At 36.8% G+C, this 20,453-nt stretch overlaps 1 protein-coding gene across 2 annotated transcripts; it reads right to left on the bottom strand.

Annotated features, from left to right (window-relative positions):
* Window positions 1–2,499: 2,499 nt before the first annotated feature.
* Window positions 2,500–19,655, bottom strand: LOC111393651 (actin-related protein 9). 2 transcript variants are annotated; one of them, XM_023019297.1, is made up of 21 exons: window positions 19,631–19,655; window positions 19,436–19,508; window positions 18,970–19,079; window positions 18,833–18,892; window positions 18,662–18,727; window positions 18,468–18,573; window positions 11,356–11,564; window positions 10,923–11,043; window positions 9,701–9,765; window positions 9,338–9,427; window positions 8,349–8,399; window positions 7,802–7,933; window positions 7,385–7,474; window positions 5,323–5,393; window positions 5,034–5,227; window positions 4,909–4,952; window positions 4,772–4,821; window positions 4,454–4,499; window positions 3,737–3,787; window positions 3,096–3,242; window positions 2,500–2,867 (listed from the first exon to the last, which is right to left on the bottom strand). In XM_023019297.1, the coding sequence occupies exons 1-20, from the start codon at window positions 19,631–19,633 to the stop codon at window positions 3,099–3,101; spliced, it is 1,776 nt and encodes a 591-aa protein (XP_022875065.1). In that variant the 5' UTR covers window positions 19,634–19,655; the 3' UTR covers window positions 2,500–2,867; window positions 3,096–3,098. The 2 variants fall into 2 exon arrangements, with proteins under 2 accessions (XP_022875065.1, XP_022875064.1); XM_023019296.1 differs by having other exon boundaries at window positions 2,500–2,851; window positions 19,631–19,654.
* Window positions 19,656–20,453: the final 798 nt, after the last annotated feature.

Genomic DNA, 20,453 nt, shown 5'->3' on the forward strand with positions numbered 1-20,453 from the left:
TCAAATATTCACAATTAGTTCTATTTGCATTTCAACTAGTGATCGAATTCCTGATTATTTTTGGAGCTCGTTGGGTGAAAATATGGTTGCGGCGATAATTTACCATAAAAGTTGGATATATATAGTAATAAGACACCTATAGCGATTGATGATTTGGATAAGGTAGAATTGAATCATTCACAAAATATTATAGGTGTTGTCATCATATTTTATTTTTTATTCATTTTCTTTTATTAGTTATTTCATATCATTTAACTATAATTAATAAATTCATATACTATATTTTTATCTATATGGAGAAAATAAATCATATTTTACAAATATAAATGTTGTGTCAATTAGTATCAACTAAGATGATAAAAAACTTCTACAACGTTGTTGCATTACAATTATTAAAATTTTAAAACTTCGGTTTGTAATATTTTTAATTATATTATTTATGTTACAACATAAAATTTTAGATTAATATTTATTATTTAACTTATTCGATATGTCAATTTTTTTATTTATTTTTTGGTTAATCCTTGATTTTAAACCGAACCAAACCGGGAAAAAAATTTGTTTAAAGTGATTTAATTTGAAAATGGAAAAAACCATACGTACCGAAGAGAGCGCTCCCCGCCACCCCCACAAACACGCGGGCCCCGCGTGTATTTAATAATGCCGAGCCGTGGTTCCCACCTTGATGATGTGAATGGGATGTAAACGATTATGTAAATGATTATGTACATGTCCTTTGAAAATTTGTCATAAACTATCTAAACCAAATCGTGATCACTCCTAACAAGATAATTCACCAAATCCTATGTGATTTCCACAAATTATGTCTTGATTGCCATATAGCAATACCTTAGCTCCTGATTGCGCCCCATTATTTAAATGTTTATTTTTTCTATACTCATTTTCAACCATATATTCTCTGAATAAAATAAATTTGTATATAAACCCAAAATTATTTTTAATTTTTTAACTATACATTCTTCTGAAAAGTTACAATAACAAAACTCAATTTGCCCAAAAATGGGCTCAAACAAAGACTTAACTAGAGCTAGTAAGAAAATAACTATTACCCTTTTCAAAAATAAAAATAAAAGTTTCAAATTTTAAAAATCAGATATACATTAAAATTTATTTATAATTTAGTTAATTAATTATATATTTTATTAATTAAATATATTAAAGCCACAGATCTATACAATTTGATCACAGATTTACAATTTAATAAACCACATTATTTTCGGTCACAATTAAAAAAATTTGTAGGTCACAATTTGATCATCGGTTACAAACAAAAAATTTATACGTCACAATTTATTTATAGAACACGGATCACAAATATTATATGTCACAATTTATTAAACAGTCACAAATTATTAATTTTTTAGGTCACACATTATTTTTTGGATACAATTTATCTTTTTTATTAGTCACATATATTGGTCACAGATTAATTAATTTAATGGTCACAATCAACCAATTAATCTGTGGCCACCAAACAACCACCGCCTCCAACACCACCACTGCCATCGCCAGAACCACCATCATCACCAGACAGCAACACTACTATCTCAAATAAAATTAACACATCCACCTCGACAGACCACGGCAACCAAAATCTCACCGTCACAACCGCCACCCTCAAAGCATGGAAGCTACCACCACCACACTCTTAACAACCAGAAGCACCTCAACTAGTGCACCAGACCCTCCAACCACCACCTGTGCCACCATCACATCAAACCGCCAGATCCACTACCATTACCACAATCATCGGATTCGCCACCACACAATGATCACACCATCACCACCAACCCAGATTCGACACCACTAGCACCACAACACCCACCATCGCACCTCATCGCCAGATACACCATCAACCACCACCACCACCACCAAATCCGACACTACTAGCCACCACCACCGCACTTCTACCAACAGAGGCACCGCTACAGATTTGGGCAACAGTGGAAGCTTCGCCTCACTGTGCGTATCTTTGTCGTCTACAGTAGCGAGGACCGGATGAGAGGAGAGACTCAGTTATGCATGACTGTCGCCTTACCACAATCGATGAGGGTGGTTTTGAATCGGATGACGAGGGAAAGGAAGAGAAGAATGGATACTAAGAAAAGAGGAGGGGAGAGAGGAGAGATGATTTACAGTTTAGGTAAACATATTAAAGTTTCGATTGAAAATTCTGATTTGTGAAAATTGAAATCTTCCATCTGATTTTAGAACACAATTTTTTAAAAGTAGGGTTTTGTGTAATTTCCACTTTAGCCAACCGACCCTTTCAAGATTTTTTCTGTTGCACACAAGCCTTATTTTTAAATACCCTTATTGTTTCCATTTTCTGATTCGGGATTATATCCATGTATACATTTTCAACCACAAATTCTCCAAATAAAATAATTTTTCAAGTCCTTATTTTTTACTAGACATTTTCCAAAAATATACATTTTTATGAAATCTGTTCAGGGAAAAAAAAAAAAAAAAAGGAGATATCAAATATGTCTCGCCAGATTATTACACCGAGTTGACAACCAAGAAAGCTTAAATCATTTGAACGGACAGATTTTTTGGCCTAAAACAGCCTATTTTAAAGAGTAAACAGGATGATGCAAAGAGATTTGATTCCACGTTTTGATTAAATGTCACTAGAACTTCACACAAGGAAAGATGGCAACAAGTCCTACCAAACAGTACCTGAATTCCAGTTTCCATATTCGTGTTGATTCACCACAAGCTTTAAAACTGAAAGAAGTGGGTTCGTTTCACGCATGCAAACTTCAAGGGTGTATCAACACAGCATTTCTCTAAATTCTTCGTCAAATCTTCACCAACAGTTATGCACCTGTTGGGCAATTCACCTCGGAGGATGTCAATGACAGAAAAGAAAATGATAATGCAATGTAAGTACACTCTTTGTTGTGGAGGAATGACTATAAAATCTGGAATTTAGCAGATCTGAAGATGGTTTAAAGAAATTGAACTTCTTAACATGGTATGGAAATGCAGTTATTGAGGCAGCCAACAAAAATCGGTAATGGTACAGTCTTGAAGCTGCTCAAACCAGGAGTAAAAGAGGACAAATTTACCTGTTACGAATTTATGTAGCACATTGATTGCGCCTGGAGAAAATAAGAGTCTCTGTACTTTCTTCCACTTCCAACGTGAATCCCGTTTCGGATCCAGTCCTCACGATGTATCCAGGCATCACGAGTAAAATCAAGGATGCCAAGTATCTGCAACAAAATTGCATGGAGAATGACTACGTTAAATGCTGACGCAGGTCCATGACAAAACAGTTCAGTTTCTGACCGAATACACTGTAATGAATGAAGCAATTATGCCAATTTAATGCTATATTAAGAGTTCAACTTGATTCATTTGTTGAAGAGAAATTAGGTAAAGGGAAGGGCCATTTTTTCCTTAGAATTCATGATGCTACTGCCAATGATATAGATACAATTTCACTCGACTCACTTTACACAAAGAACATAATCACGGTTAGAATAATTAGAAGGGGTCAATATGCAGGGAATCAAACTACAGGGAGGAAAAGGATAATTTTCTATATGGATAATTAGAATAAATAGCAAGGGAGATTTGCATAAACAGAAGGGGAAATGAAGAATTTGCACACCGCATTCATTGTATATATCTAAAACCAGAATATAAGAAGATGGTTGGTTGGCAAATTGAGCAAACAATGTCATCATGCAAAGAAAATACTTACTGCTCCACCTTTCCATGCTACAAAAGTCGGATTTGTTCTTGATTGCAAAACCTGAAAACGTGACATAATGTCAGTTATATAACAGCCAAAAATGAAAGAATTGTAAAGTTGGAGTACAATAAAAATAACTCAAATACAAGGAAAACAAAATTACAGCAAGATGCACAAATAAGAAAAACCCAGCTTATTTTCAACAAAATATACATCGTCAAAGTTGCTGGCACTTTTAAGGCAGCCAGAAAACTAAGAGAGGGGCACAATTATTCGTGACTATGTTCTTTGTAAGGTTAAAGAATTGACTTCAATCTAAGGATTGCTACGTCCTGAAGTTCTTTGTTAGATTGTAAAATAATCTGGGTAAATAAATATAAAAGAAACGGCCAAAAAATAATGAAACTACAATATCATGATAGAGTATAGATGTTTCAATTTATTTATTTATAATTAGCTTGTTCACTCATTTCTTAGCTTTTATGGAATTACTTAAATATCATGTCCAAAGATTTTGACAGCCAATTAGAATATGATGAATATGGTAAAGGTGTCAGAGTAAAACGTGGAACTGCAACCTGCTACTGAAGCAAGTAAAACTACCTGTACGCATAATACTAAAACAATCTCTGAAACAGGTAGCCAGCTATCTAAAATTTCATATTAATGAAATGGGCAGCAATTCCATAATAGCTCATAATATACAAGAAGCAGAAGGTGACCAACCTCTACAGTATCTATAGCTTCGTGTGAAGGAATAGCATGCAATACTCTGCATGAAAATACAAAAGGTTGAAAGAAAGAAAGAAAGAAAGAGAAATTAACATAAGTCATCCAATTAACATGACCGTATTCCGTAATCCCACGAAAAAAAGTAATTCCATGCTTGTTCGAAAAGGGAAGTGCTGAAAATATGCTGGAAAAGAGAATCAAACATATTTAAATAAACTTTGGACAGGGATTCAACAATTGCCATTTGCACATATTTATTCAATCATAGCATTAGCACAAGAAAATTTAATTTCTAAGCCATAAAAAACAAACCTCTCTTCCACGGCAGGGACAAGACCCGCAGTCAAAGCTACTCCACCTATCTGAAAAATTAAATCATGTCATAAAAATAAAATTGTGCCGTACTAAAGCATAGTCTTGAAGAGCATATGGTGGAGGGTAGAACTCACCAGTTGCATGCTACAGAACAACTTTCTCTGTAGGTCTATACGCCCTGACATTTTGGAATCCAAAGATGTCAAACAGAAGCAAATCTAATGTAAAACACTTGAGCATAAATGAAAATAAAAACTACCTGTTGAAAGAATACTCTTTGTAATAGCATCTGCAAGACCAATATTATCTTCTTTCTTTGGCTTTGTTTGAAATATTGGGTAGTTTTCCCACATAGGGAAATATCCACTGCTGCCAGGGAAGTTGCCATCAGACATGTCAGTTCTCCTAGGAAAGTCCCAAGTCTCATCCAACATATCCTCATAATCACTAAACCTGGGAAGAACGGAAATTTGATCAAGAGATAGAGAAGTGAATCACAAGAACTAATTACAAAAAACAAATCTACAAAATAGAAACACAAAACTCACCAAGAACGGGGTGGTGGAGGATACACATCTGGTACCAAAAGCATTGGGTAGAACAAACCCATAGGAGGAACCTGTTTAGAGAAATTATCAGAACTCTATTGTACTACACCATACAGCACTTAAAACAAGTTCTTTTTTGATTTCCTTCTTATTACCTATAGTAGAAATTTAGGCTGAATTTCTTAAATTATTCATCCAATTAAAGGGTTATTTATGGTAATTAGTGACATATCCCCTAACCTTTACCAGTTTTGTGCAAGACCCCTTAACCTTTCATTTTGGCAGATACCACCTCAAATCAACCAAACCTTGCGGAATACAACATTTTTGTCCATTTACTCCATAAAGACTTGTAAAATGAGGATTTTACCCTCCAACTTAAATAAACGAGAGGAGAAAGGGAAAAAAAATGAATTAATTACAGTGTAGTAAAAAGTACAAACAAATCCTAATTAAATAATTTGAAAAAAAAAAAAATCTATTTCTTCTTCAACCAACTCACCTACCTCGCACCCCACCCCACCTTATCACTTCTTTCAAATCTAACCCTCCCACATGGCTTTAAAGATCTACTAGTTACTTGTTTGCTTCATGTTCTTCAATATGCAACGGGGAAAATGAGATTTTTTCTTGCCACTTTCACATTGTTCTCAACTTTTTCACCTTTTGACCCTTGCTGAACATTCCAGCTAGCTTTAAAACTGCACTTCTTGATGCCTTTGCTACAGTACAAATAACCTAAGAGTTATTTTCTTTCACCTCTTAAAGTGTACATGACCAATACCCCATGTCTTCTGGTTCTTCATTCAGATTTCAACTGCATGCTCGCTTGGCAATCTCCGGAACGTCATACAATGATTACAAGGAATTAACTTTGAATCGATTCAATCGGGACTCTATCCATGTCAAGGTGCTTCAGACTTGTGTAAATATGGTGATTAGGATTTAAGAAAAGCAGATCTAACCCCTTTGGAGACGGAATTAGATGCAGAGAAGCTAGAGGTTCCAGTAATTTTGGGAACCAATCTACGCAATGAAAAGTACTTCTGGGAAGTTGGACGCCAAGTCAAGCACAAATAGTGCTCGATAGACTCCCAAGTGTTTCTCAAATTTAGAGTGGATGGGTGGAAGAAGAAAGATATTTTATTTAATTTTTTAATTAAAATTTCATTGCACTTTTTACTATGCTGCAATTAATTTGTCATATGTTTCTTCTTTTCTTTTCATTTATTTAAACTAGAGGGTAAAATCGCTTTTATGGAGAAAATGGACGAATAGTTTGTATTTCGCAACAAAAAGGTTCTGCAAGGTTTGGTTGATACGAAGGGATATTACATCAAAGTGAAAGGTTCGAGGTATTGCACAAAATCAGTAAAGGTTAGAGGGTATTTTGCCAAAAATGAAAAATTTTATTACTAAAAGGAAAAATATTAATTTCTAGCTAGCTAGGACATGAGCTAGGTAAAAGTATTCTCTATAATCTCCTACTCTTAGCTCCTATAAAACAAAGAGTTTTTCAGAGTTCCAATTTTTTCACAACACAATATAATTCTGTTTATGGTCTGTGGGTAAGATGGTCAAATAAAAGTTTGGGCATCTAATAAATGATGGCGAACTTCAGGTTTCACAATACTTTGAGAACAGTAACCAAACTAACCTACCAACACCGACAATAATTCAAACCATGAAACGTGATCAGAAGGAAATAACAATTGATGCTGCTCAAGAAATGACCTATCACAAGCACATAGTATGGGAAAAAAAATCATGGTATTCAGGGGGTTGTATGACAAAGATTTTGATAAAAGTTTTAGCCGATTTTAATAAATCTTGATAAAACACTTGGTTGAAAGTTGATAAAAGTTGTGGGTCCCATGACATGTGTAACCAAAATTAAAGTTTGACCAATTAAAAAGTAGATAAGTTTTTAGCGAAGTTTTATCTAAATGGCAATCAAATAGACTTTAAATCATTTAAATTGTGCATCATTTTAGTAGACACAACAACAAACCATAAAACCTAGATTCAGGTCTGACCATTGAAATGGTGATGATACACATACATTAAGAGCAGTCAATCTTGTTTTATGTGAGCCAGGTGGAATGCCATCTTCATATGAATGAACTACAGCAACAGCTTCAACTTCTCCCTCCTGAAAATGAACAAATACTTAACTACTTATTTCTATATGTCAATAACCTACAAAAGATATGTAGATTCAAATCTATATTGCTCAGTTAACTCCATAAGAGCTCGGGAAGATAACCAATTGAATGCATTTGAAGTCTATTTCACAAGGAAAATAGTGACGTCCTAGATAGACTATAAATACTCAAGTATTCAGCAAAAGCCTTCTTCAGCTACAACTATTTTTCCAGAAAAGTTGACATAAACAAGCGACTAGTGATATCTAATTTGTAAAGGATGTCACTTCTGTTTTTACTCATAAGATCCACAAGGGAAACAATGGTGAACTTACTTTTATTTGGCAGAAGGACTCTTTAAGTCTGTTCAGCATCAGATAGTCTATGGGCTTTGTCAGAGCATCAGTTCGTATCGGTGGCCATGTTTGATGATGTCTTTGAGTCCAGAGAAGACATCGAGATAGATCCTGCACCCATTCATTTCTTTATTTTTATGGAACATGACTTTGCACCATATGATGGTTTTAAACACATGCATTATTGAGACTTTGAATGCTAAAGTAAGCCACTGAAGACGAGAAAAATTTAAGAGTTCAAATTACAGTTAATACAGATGCCCGCTAATGAAGTGATAAAACCAAAGTTAAAAGAAAAAGAAATGATGTAATGCCTTCAAGTTACATGAAATGATGAGAAGTTGATAAAAGATTTAATCTGAAAACAATATTTCAGTGCTCAAGTACAAAAAGATAAATTTGACACCTTCTGGAGTGAAAATCCTAGACAGGGTTCAATTACACCTGCTAATGCTGACAAACTTTTTATATAGAGCTCCTATTGGCATAAAATAATGAAGTTGAAAATCTGAAACCAAAACCTCACCTCTCCACCAAAGCATAAAGTAATCTGTGTCATAGGTAAAGTTACTCCATCCTGAACATAAAATAATGAAGAGAAATAAGTTAATTAAGATAAACGAGCAAATATTATATGTCAGTATCAGTATCAGTATCAGGTGAATTAATAAAAGATAAAAATGTGTCGTATTTGCTTTTGTGAGATTTTACCACATGCCAGGTGCAAATTACATCTCCAAGGACTATACACATCACCTTATGCTATGATTCATGACACGGACACCTATGTCTGACATGACACGTGTCAGACAGGCCAGCACATAATTTTTAAAAAAAGTACAAACATGACACGTCACCGACACATTGATTAGATTCTTTAAAATTTTTCAGTTATACAGTATAAATTTAGTTTTATACTTGTTATTGATTTTTCTTGTTAAACTCATTCAAATATGAGTACTTATTTATTATTTAATAATAAATTTGAATTAAAAATATATAATATTTCTCATAAAGAACGAAAAATGACCATAATAGAATATTCGAAGAATATCATAATTCTACATGTCAAACATAGACAAGCGCTCCAGTAGAAGTGTCCGTGCAACAAAGAACTTTTGGAAACCAAACCATAGAGGTGCTATCTTGATACTTATGTCAAAAAATAATGGTCTCAAAGTAGAAGAGTGATAGAGTGGTAATGGCGGAACATGGCCATATGAGAATAATGGGCACTGGATGCAGTTATAATTCTGCTGGACCAGAAAATGTTTACCCTAACAGAGAGGCCAGAGCTCTGGGAAACGGTAATGACCTACAGTTCCTTTTTGGGGGTAGGGGTAGAAGTTCCGAAAACAAAATGATCATGCTAACAGCACTACTGATGAAAGCAAGAATAAGATGACAACTTAATGTTAAAAACACGTCCCAATTGTGAACTCTGGTATTGTTAATATGAAAATCGACATCCTCAACAGCCAGGTCAGACCTGCATTGTTGAAGAGAATAACACACCTCAATGCAGATCACTGATGTCACCTGAGCACCTATATTCACAACACATGCAGTTGATAAGCCATTCCCAAAAACTGCAGCAAGACCTTCCTGCATGATACAGATCAAAGAACAGCACCATAACTTAGGTAGAGAAGGAAAAAGAAAGGTAAAGTCATACATATGAGGGTGAGAGCTAAGTGCACGAATACTGTATTGTTAAGTATTAATGAAAAAACTATAGGAAGAAGAAGGGAGAGGTAATTTTATAACACTGCAAGTAACATCAACAAGAGTGTGTAGCTTCTAATGGAAATCAAGAAACTTGCGAACATCTTAAGTCAATCTGGAGTTTGTGGTGAAATATTCACAGGAAAATATTACCTGGTGGACCACTGCTGTGCTGAAACACAGGTCCCGCAACACGATGGAAAGTACTTCTTTTATTTCTGGTCACAAAACAGTAAAATATATGATAACATGTCAAGCTCACATCATACAATCAAATATTTGGTTACAGGTCAGTGCTTAATGTAAAGATAGAATATAAAAATTGAAGAAAGAAATTAAAGTCAACTATAAACACATTTTGCAATGACAGAGGCAGGGGTTCAGCATCATTATCCTTGACATGGAACATGCACAAAGAATTAGTCCACGACTTCTCCATCCTCGATCTCATACTGAGCACCAATAAGAAAGACATATATTGGTCAACACAATGTACTCTTTCTCAAGTTTACAATCTTTCAATTTTTTGTATGAGTCAAACATGCTATATTGAGTTAACCATAGGTAATCAAGAAGACATGTTCTGGTGATCTATATGTATTTAATAACAGTCACTACTCTACATTGTACCATATCCTCGTGACTGACATGAAGCAAGATAAAGCTTTCCAGATGGACCCAGTACAGAAAAATAAGGTCAAGAAAGCATTCCATCATGAATGAATAGAGCCTTCCAATTTTTAGAAGATATTAAGAGTTAAACAAATAATGGCGTGTCTATTCAATTAGACCATACTCACCTTTTTCCCTTTTTTCCAGTAAAATTTTTGTACTCACCTTTTTCCCTTTTTTCCCGTAAATTTTTTGGGTAACACTCAACTTCTTGAATTAAATTAACAAGACCACCACTTAATGATTATTGTATTCTGATTGATAGGACTTTCCAGAAACAACCAGACAAGATGCTCGAATTCAAATTTTTCCTCAGGACAGAACCATTTTACAGCATAATCACATCTCTTAGCATACATTCATCATTCATGATATGCACAACTGCTTTCATCTTAGTGAGACAATGTTTATTATTCAGGTAAAGTATAAGAACATAAGCTTCACAATTTTAACTCAGGGAAGAATGATGTTAACGTCAGAACAATCACAAGAATGGCAATGCCATACAACTAAAAACGATAGCCATGTCAAAAGGAAGTCAGTTAAAATATATGTGTAAGGAAACGTGCCTACAGGAACCCCTGCTATCTAACCTCCGCTTGACTCCTGGACTAGGTCTTTTTCTTTCCAAGTTACAAAAAAATTAGTTTGGTCACTGTTCAACAATAGGAAGTGAAATATGAGGACAATACGGTGTAATTACCACGACTATCAAATGTCTCGGGGACGACAAGAACAGCCGAGTACTTATTTCTTTCACTATGAGGGATGTGCAGTTTCTCAATCAAAATCCAATCCCAAATAACATGCAGGTCTTCAAGTACCTGCAAATTAAATAAAATGTCATGGAGATGGAAAACGGCTGGGTTGCAAGCAAAGAACTCCAAAACAAATTTTTCGACCACCCATCAGATGGCAAAATTATATTCTTTTGCATAAGGTAAAGTGAATATGGCAAAACATTTTCATGAAAAATTAAGGCTTTAAGTGTTGAAAATGACAATTGCAAGACCACAACCACCCCTTCCCCTCCACAATTAACGGCGACAATGAAATTTTCATCTCATGCACAAAATGAGAAAAGAAAATTCTCTGTCTAAATTACGCAAATGGTTGAAAATATCAAAAGACAGTACCTGCTGCATTGAATAATGTTGAGATATATTGAGGTGACCTCTACGGATAGGTCGGCTCAAGCAATATGGTTCACTTGGTGATATTCTTAGAGCTTCCTCACCGCAAATATATTCCCGGTATTTTAGTTGACTTGAACTGTGCTCAACCCTGTCATTACCTTCCTTCTGGAAAGAAGATTCTCCGGATTCATCTTTTGTTGAGGAATTTCCTGCAATTTGATACAAAATCCAGGAAGCACCGAGTGTTCCATCACACAGTATATTCAGAATAATGACCTAACAACATTAATCCAAAAGCCTAGCCAAACATGAAGAGAGCAGATTGGTGCACAACCATCCCACAGAAACAGGCAAGAACATCATTTCCCAGCTCATTTGGAATTTTTCAGGACGATTATATCTCAACCCAATAATAAATTTTAACTACAGGATCTATAAGCTATGGACTAAAGTCAATAGATTGTAGAAAGAGTGTTGCATTTATTTTACTAACCAAGTCCAAGGACAAAATAATTACACTAAAGTGAAGCAAAAGGGACCCATAAAACTAATGAGTCATTCAAGTTGTATTTCACTCTCACAGAAACTATTGATTAATGGTTGGGTGCATTAACTCATGTTACACTTGCGGAATAAATAATAAAAATAGTTAAAATTCTAATTCATCTATCAAAAGATTTTAACCTCTTCCCGAACCCAGTAACAAGATGAATTTTTTTCACCAATCAAAGGACAAAATGTCCACAAGATAACACAACAGAAATCGGGATATTAAGATGGGCGTGTGGCCTTACTAAAATGAATGAGGAAAGAAATGGAAATTTATGCCAACAAGTTGAGGATACAATTTTCAGGAAACAATAGTTTGAATGATCAGGCATGTCATCTGTAAACTAAAAAAGCTTTCATTCACAACAGCAAATGTGAACACGAAACCTAGAGGTTAGAAGAGGGAGGGGCTAGACCCCAAATTAACACGACACAATGTGGTGGCAAGAAAATTTAATTTTGTTTGGTTGAAGCATTTCTTATAAAAGATTCATGATGCAGGTCCGAAATCTATCGGGAACAACAGTTAGTTTTTTATTATATCAAAAAAAAATAATCTCTCTCGTGCCCTACACCCGAAGGATAAATTTTAGCATTTTTCTACAGGAGATACTGCAAATTATAGGTTATAAAAAACCTACAGGTGTTACATAAAGTGTTGAAAATAAACATTGACACAAGGCAAGGGCTTTGAGAGGGATGAATTATGTAGAGTGGCTATTTGACAATAATTTTACTGTCCCATTGCCAGACCAAATACGAGTACTGAAAACCATTTTATTCACCCCCAGTTTGTACTTTACAGAACATTTTGACCCTTTTAAAGTCCTAGCTTTGGTTTGTTTTCGAGAAAAGGGATTTACTTGGAAGGAAACTGATAAGGCCCAATTAAATTCACATATACAAGGCGTAAGAAGTACACGATGGAGGAGCAACAAGAAATCTCTAGAAGGAATGCTGAGTCAATAAATTGTTAAGAAGTTGTTAGAGTTAGTTGAGGGAAGGGTATAAATAAACATGTTGGAGGGGGGTGGCGGGGGGGATAAGCGAGAAATTAAGTGACGAAGAAGAGTTAGGAATATTCGTATTTCCAATGAGTCCTTGTATATACAGTAACGTTTTCTTCAACCCAATTCAGTTCTTGAGTTACAACTTATCAAATTGGTATCGGAGCAACATATCCAATCCCTACAACCATAACCCTCTCTGATCGCGTCGTATCATTGGAGCAACAAGTAGAAACGAAACCGCGCAACAATTCAGTTAGGCATGGATGCTATGAGACAGGAGTTTCAGCAACTACAGAATGATCTGATGAGCAAGTTCGAATTGCTAATGAGATCATGGGAGACCCAAGAGTGTGACCGAAAAGAGAAAGGAGTGGCCATCACTAATTCATCTGGCCCATCACCGGTGATGAAGGAAGTACAGGTCAGTTTGATGGAGACTCAAAGTTTGGGGAGTGGATTAGACAGTAATTGGAAATCTGAGTCTCAGAACAGGTGATTGGACATGCCGGTGCTTGATGGAATTGATCCAGATGGCTGGGTTTTCCGGGTTGAGCGCTACTTCACGGTGAAAGATGACAGAGGAAAAGAAATGGGGCGATGCCGCCATATGCTAGTATGGGGATGCCCTGGCTTGGTTTCAATGAGAGGAGCGCCGACGACCCATGAGAAATTGGGAGGAATTGAAGGTCAAGCTGTTGCACCGGTTCCAGCAATCGCAAGAAGGTTCACCGTGCGCCCAATTCCTGGCTATCCGGCAAACTTCCACTGTTAAGGAATATCGCCGGCAGTTTGAGAAGCTCTGGCTTCGCCTCTACAAAATATTTCAGAGAAGGTAATGGAATTAACTTCATTAACGGGCTTAACCCACATATCAAGGCTGAGGTGGCCTGGAGCAGATAATGGATATGGCCCAACAAGTGGAGGAAAGGGATGCTCTAATCTATCTTAACCCAGGTAAGCCTAAGATAAATACTAACCTACAAAGCTACCAAACCTCTGCAAACTTCCAGAAGACCTCCGTGCCAATCAACTTTACTTCGAATCGACCCAGCTACCTACCTAAAGCCGCCACTCCCTACAAGCGATTGATGGACGTTGAGCTTCGAGCGAAGAAAGATAAAGAACTTTGTTACTGGCGTGATGAGCGGTTCACTATTGGGCATCGGTGCAAAAATAAAGAATTAAAGGTAATGGCGATGAGGGAAAATGAAGAGGAAGACCCTGGAGGTGGAGGGGAACTGGTTTTTGGAGGCAAAGGGTATAGTGATGGGTCTGAATGCATCCACACGCACCTAGAAGATAACGAGGTAGGAGTAGGGGTGCAGGTGGAGCTCTATAAATTCGGTGGTAGGGCTTACCACCACTGAAACGATGAAAATCAGAGGCAGTGTGGGAAATAAAAGTGTGGTTGTCTAGGTTGACTGTAGAGCCTCACATAACTTCATTTCTAAAGAAGTGGTTCGGCAGCTGGGACTACCTCTATCCAGCACCACCGGGTATGGTGCTATTATGGGTACGGGGCTAACAGTGAAAGGGCAAGGAATCTGCAAGGGAGTGAAACTGCCGCTTCAGAACATGATGGTAGAAGATGACTTTCTGCCATTAGAGTTAGGCAGTTCAGATATCATCTTGGGAATGCAATGATTGCGCAAGCTTGGGAAAATGCAAGTCAATTGGAAGACTTTAACCATGACATTTAATGTGGCTGGCGTGACAGTAACACTGCAAGGGAACCCAGTCTAAGCAGAGCTTCGGTGTCTATGAAGTCATTGATAAAGGCACTTAAGGCTCAAGGGGAAGGAGTGTTGTTGGAGTTAGGAAGCATTATGGTTCAAGATAATTCATATCGCCCAGATCCCCCAGCACAAATCTCAGAGGTACTAGAAGAATTCATCATGTCTTTGAGATGCCGAACTGTATTCCTCCCTCCAGAAAGCATGATCACGCTATTAATCTCCAAGCCGGGGCAGTTCCAGCGAGTATGCGGCCTTACCGATATACCCATTTCCAGAAGAATGAGATTGAGAAATTAGTACGAGAAATGCTAGCGGCAGGGATAATTCAGCAAAGCATAAGTCCTTTCTCAAGCCTAGTTTTGCTAGTAAAGAAGGAGGAAGGAGGTTGGAGGTTCTATGTGGACTATCGGGCCTTAAATAAAGTAACAATTCCAGACAAGTTTTCGCTTCTAGTAATTGATGAGTTGTTGGACGAACTGGGAGGGTGCTACCATATTCTCCAAAATAGACTTGAAATCGAGATACCATCAAATTAGAGTGATGCAGGATGATGTACCAAAGACAGCTTTTAGAACCCATGAAGGCCATTATGAATTCCTCGTCATGCCGTTTGGGCTGACTAATGCACTGACCACTTTCCAATCCCTCATGAACGAGATCTTTAGAAGATACCTACGGAAGTTTCTACTGGTATTCTTTGACGATATTCTTGTTTATAGCCGCACAATTGAGGAGCATAAAGGTCATTTGAGAATAGTGTTGCAAGTGTTGTCGGACAACCAACTTTATGCTAATGGAAAGAAATGCAGGTTCAGCCAGCAAGAACTAGAGTATTTGGGGCATGTGATTTCAGCATCTGGGAGAGCAACGGATGAATCCAAAGTAGCAGCTATGAGGGATTGGCCCTGACCAACAACAATCAAAGAGTTAAGAGGATTTTTGGGGCTCACCGGGTACTATCGTCGGTTTGTAAAATCTTATGGGAGCATAGCTTGGTCCTTGACGCAACAATTAAAGGACAGCTTTGGGTGTTCGGAAGAGGCTGAGGAAGCATTCGCTCAGTTAAAAAATGCCATGATGACAGTACCGGTATTGGGATTACCTGACTTCAATCAGCCCTTTGTGGTGGAAACCGATGCATCAGGGTATGGGATAGGGGCCGTCCTCATGCAAAATAAGAGACCAATTGCATACTTCAGTCAAACTCTTCCTCCGAGGGCTCGGTGTAAGTCAATTTATGAAAGGGAACTTATGGCCATTGTATTAGCAGTACAAAAATGGAAACATTATTTATTGGGTCATAGATTTGGGGTGCGAACTAATCAGCATAGCCTCAAATTCCTATTGGAGCAAAGGGAGGTGAATCAAGAATACCAAAAGTGGCCCACCAAACTTCTGGGATTTGATTTCGACATTGAATATAAGGCTGGTCAGCAGATGCTCTTTCTAAGGTGGATGCAACGACAACCCTCATGGCCCTAAGTTTACCCCAGTTTTTAGAACTAGCTGACATCAGGAAGGTAGTAGAAGAAGATGCAGACCTGAGCAGCATAATAAGTTCCTTGAGAAATAGCCAAGCACAGTTTCCGGGGTATTCCTTACTGAGAGAGAAACTATTGTATCACGAAAAACTAGTGCTACCTAGAGACTCACAATTTGTACAGTTAGCCCTACAGGAAGGGCGTGATAGCAAGGTAGGAGGGCAAGGGGGATTTTTAAAGACTTATAGGAGAGTGGCAGAAACTTTTTTCTGCAAGGGGATGAGACGGGACATCTGGATTCATGTTGCTGCGTGTGAAATCTATCGACAACATAAATATTCCACCTTGGCACCAGTAGAACTGCTCCAGTCACTGCCCATTCCGGATAAAGTTTAAGAAGATATCTCGATGAATTTTGTAGAAGGGCTGCCAAAATCAGAGGGGATTGACTCGGTGTTGGTAATAGTGGAGCGTTTAAGCAAATATGCACATTTCATCAGCCTGAAGCATCCTTTTTCAGCCCCATCAGTTGCTGCAATTTTTGTTAAAGAAGTGGTTAAACTTCATGGAGTACCCTGCTCCATAGTCTCGGATCGGGACAAGGTGTTCATAAGCAAGATCTGGAGTGAGCTTTTTAAGTTGCAAGAAACCTCATTAAAACACAGTTCCACTTATCATCCGCAAAGCGACGGTCAAACGGAGGTGGTAAACAGGGGTATTGAAACATATCTACGGTGCTTTGCTTAGGTAAAACCAAGAAGGTGGTATCAATGTCTTCATTGGGCTAAATACTCTTATAATACTTCTTATCATGTATCGGCTCAACTCACCCCTTTTCGCATCCTATATGATCGCAACCCATCCCCATTAATTCGCTTCGAGACAGGTACCACAGCCATATCCTCTTTGGAGCAACAAATGTTGGAACAAGACAAAGTTTTGGATGAATTGAAGTTACATCTCCATAAAGCTCAGCAACAAATGAATTCAGCAGCTGACAAACATAGGAGGAATGTGGAGTACACGGTAGGAGATTGAGTTTATGTGAAAATGAGGCCGTATAGGTGTAAGTCACTGATGGTACGCCACAATGAAAAGTCAGCTTCGAGGTACTATGGACCATTTGAAGTATTAGCAAAGGTGGGAAGAATGGCTTACTACTTGTCACTACCAACTGATGCCCAAGTCCACCTTGTCTTCCATGTTCCACAATTAAGAAAGGTGGTTGGAAAGGCTCCAATAACTTCTTCCCTACCTCCTCAAATTGGTGAAAACTGGGAGTTACTTATGGAACCGAAATTGGTGTTAGCATTCAGATGGCCACAGAGGGGTACATCAGATGCTATGGAAGTTTTGATTCAGTGGAAGGGCTTATCTCCCATGGAAGTAACTTGGGAACCCTTTGAATTAATCAACCAACAGTTTCTTTCTTTAAACCTTGTGGACAAGGTAACTGCATTGGGAGGAGTATTTGATAAGACCCCAATTAAATTCACGTATACAAAGCATAAGAAGTACACGATGGAGGAGCCAGCACATGACAACATGAAATCTCTAGAAGGAATGCTGAGCCAGTAAATTGTTAAGAAGTTGTTAGAATTAGTTGAGGGAAGGGTATAAATAAACATGTGGGGTGGAGGGAATAAGCGAGAAATTAAGTGAGGAAGAAGAGTTCGGAATATTTGTATTTCCATTGAGTCCTTGTATTTATAGTAACGTTTTCTTCAATCCAATTCAGTTCTTGAGTTTCAACTTATCAGATACCAAGAACATAGAATATCCTTATATAAGTGCTTTAAAAATCTAGAACAAATATATTTATGTTACAAGAAGTAATTGTCAAGTTTTCACAAGTGCATTAAGATGACAAAAGGTAGTACTTGAAGTTCATGGGCCTTATGTTGTCAAATAAGATTTCGGACCTGTTTGAGCCCTATTATTTCCTCATTAAAATGAAAAATATGACCGTTATCCATCACATGAAACCATTATATTTGACTTTTTATCTTTTGTGTGGGGTCCATAACAGCTATATTTTTCATTCTCATTTTTACAATAATGTGGCTCAAATGGGGGTTTAATATATTATGGTCATCCCATCTGCCAAATCTAATATGATAAAATCAAGTACGATAATCAAAATTCCACTTAAAGTGCTCAGCAGAATATGTTACATAGTTCATCAAAAATCTGTATCATAAGTGCATATAATACAATTAGTAATATTCAAATACAGAAAGTAAATGCAGCATTTAACAATCTGAAGTGCATGCTATTTAAGAAGACAAAGTGTGATCGCAAACATATGGAAGTGAAGCTCACTAGAATCCAGCTACCTGTTGTCAGAGATGAAGGATTGCTGATCTCAAACACATCAGTCCAAGGAATGACTGTCTCTTTCTTATTATTACCCTGAGGCTGAAATGCATCCACACGACCCATCTGCACCGTAAAATTATGCATTCTTTTACATTAATTTCAAATTTTGGTTAAATATTCTTTCTGAAACTCTTTTCTAGCAAAAGCATACCTTTTGAGGGAATTGAACATTTGCTACCTCTTCATCAAGAAACCGAATTTTCAGCAGTGATGCAATCTGATAAAATTACAAAATAAAACAGTAAATGATTTACACTAGGTCACGAGTGTTAAGAATGAACTGTGGTAATTTACACTATTTATCATATATATTTTCACTAACAATATCATAAGCCCTTTCACGCTCCATGTGCTGTGGCGTTGTAACCTGGGAATTAAGCAACTGCACCAAAAAGGAAAAAAAAGAAGAAAATTTAGAAAACTAAGAAAAATCATGGGGAATTCGGAGAGTGAAGTGACCTGGTCTTGAACACTTCTTTTGGGGACTTGAGTTGTTCGTCGAGCAATGCAATGAGGAACATTTAGGGGAGTGTCCTGTTGTGCCAGTCCTATTCTTATGTTTGCTGAGCCTAGATTACACATAAGAAAATATATATATAAAAGTTAAAACAGAACCCCAGAATTTTACAAGAATACAATTGAACAAATAATTTAGGGGAATGCCCTGTTGTGCGAACCCTATTCTTATACTGGATTATACAAAAGAGAATATTTAAAGTTCAAAAAAAGAAAATCCAGGGATTTGAAAATAATCGAATTGAAGATTAAAAATAAGAAAGTATGCTCTGGGAATATATATGTACAATTTAGGGGAATTTCCTGTTTTGCGAAATGCCAGTCCTACTTATGTTTGCGGAACCAAGAATTACAGACGAGAAAAATGAAATTCAAAAGCAACCCAGAAATATTGGAACATTGGGTGTACCTGGATTGATGACAACGAGATGAGAACCACGTTCGGCGAGGAGTTGAGAGGGCACTACTGTTTTGAGGTAATCCTGAGTTCATCACGGAATAATACATAAAACTCAATCAACAAGCAAGGATTTTCAGTATGATCGTGTGTTTGTGTGTGTGTGAGAGAGAGAGGGAGAGAGAGAGAGAGCGAGCGCGAGCTTACCATAGCAGAGTATGAACTATGAAGAATCAGTTTTTCAGATTTATATCATATATACGTAAAAATGGGATACTTTTAAGTTTGACTAAGGAGCTAAATTTCCAAATGACTTTCAAAATCATGAATATTATGGCATTGACTTTTTGTATGGTAAAAGATAAAAATGTCTTTAAATATTTTGTACAAATACAAAATAATATATTGTTCAAAGGACTATACTACCCTTTTAGTTAATAATTGAAAATCAAACATTTTCCTACTTATAAAAACTTCAAAACGAACTTCTAACACAGAAAAAACTCTCGTCTTTTCATCTGTTTGAACCTCAAAATCTAGAAAAACTTTGGAGCATTGAAGCTGGAAATTTTTTTCACATCAATTACTTCAAATCGGTAAGTACATTTACGCATGTTTAATTTCGTTTTAAGTAAATTAGTATACGTTTAAATAGAGAAATTTTATGTCGACATAGATTTTTTTAACAAAACCTATAAAAAAAATTAAACAGATGTATAACTTACGTTTAAATTACGCATGTTTAATTTCGTTTTTAGAACGGTATTCTCTTACGCCAAACTGGGTAAAGCTTAACAAACAGTCGGAAACAGTCCGACTGCTTGGCTGTTAAATAGCCGAATAGCTGGCTGTTAAACAGCCAATTGGCTGCAGCTGATTTTTAACGCCTTTTTCTTTCTTATAATTAATATTTGAAGTTGATTAAAATCATTTCCTCGTGCAGATTTGATAATCCTCGTGTGTTATTTCGGTGATTTCAAATTGAATGAAAATAATCGGTGGGAGTGGAGATGGACGAGTGACATACGTG

This window comes from Olea europaea, chromosome 4 (genome assembly GCF_002742605.1).
Source record: "Olea europaea var. sylvestris chromosome 4, O_europaea_v1, whole genome shotgun sequence".
Taxonomy (NCBI): domain Eukaryota; kingdom Viridiplantae; phylum Streptophyta; class Magnoliopsida; order Lamiales; family Oleaceae; genus Olea; species Olea europaea.

Excerpts from the sequence above, each read along its gene's own strand:
- LOC111393651 (XM_023019297.1), bottom strand. Across the intron at positions 19,080-19,435 it reads TCTCGTTGTCATCAATCCAG|GCTCAGCAAACATAAGAATA; the intron begins GTACACCCAATG and ends TGTGTAATCTAG. Across the intron at positions 5,228-5,322 it reads CCTCCACCACCCCGTTCTTG|GTTTAGTGATTATGAGGATA; the intron begins GTGAGTTTTGTG and ends CGTTCTTCCCAG.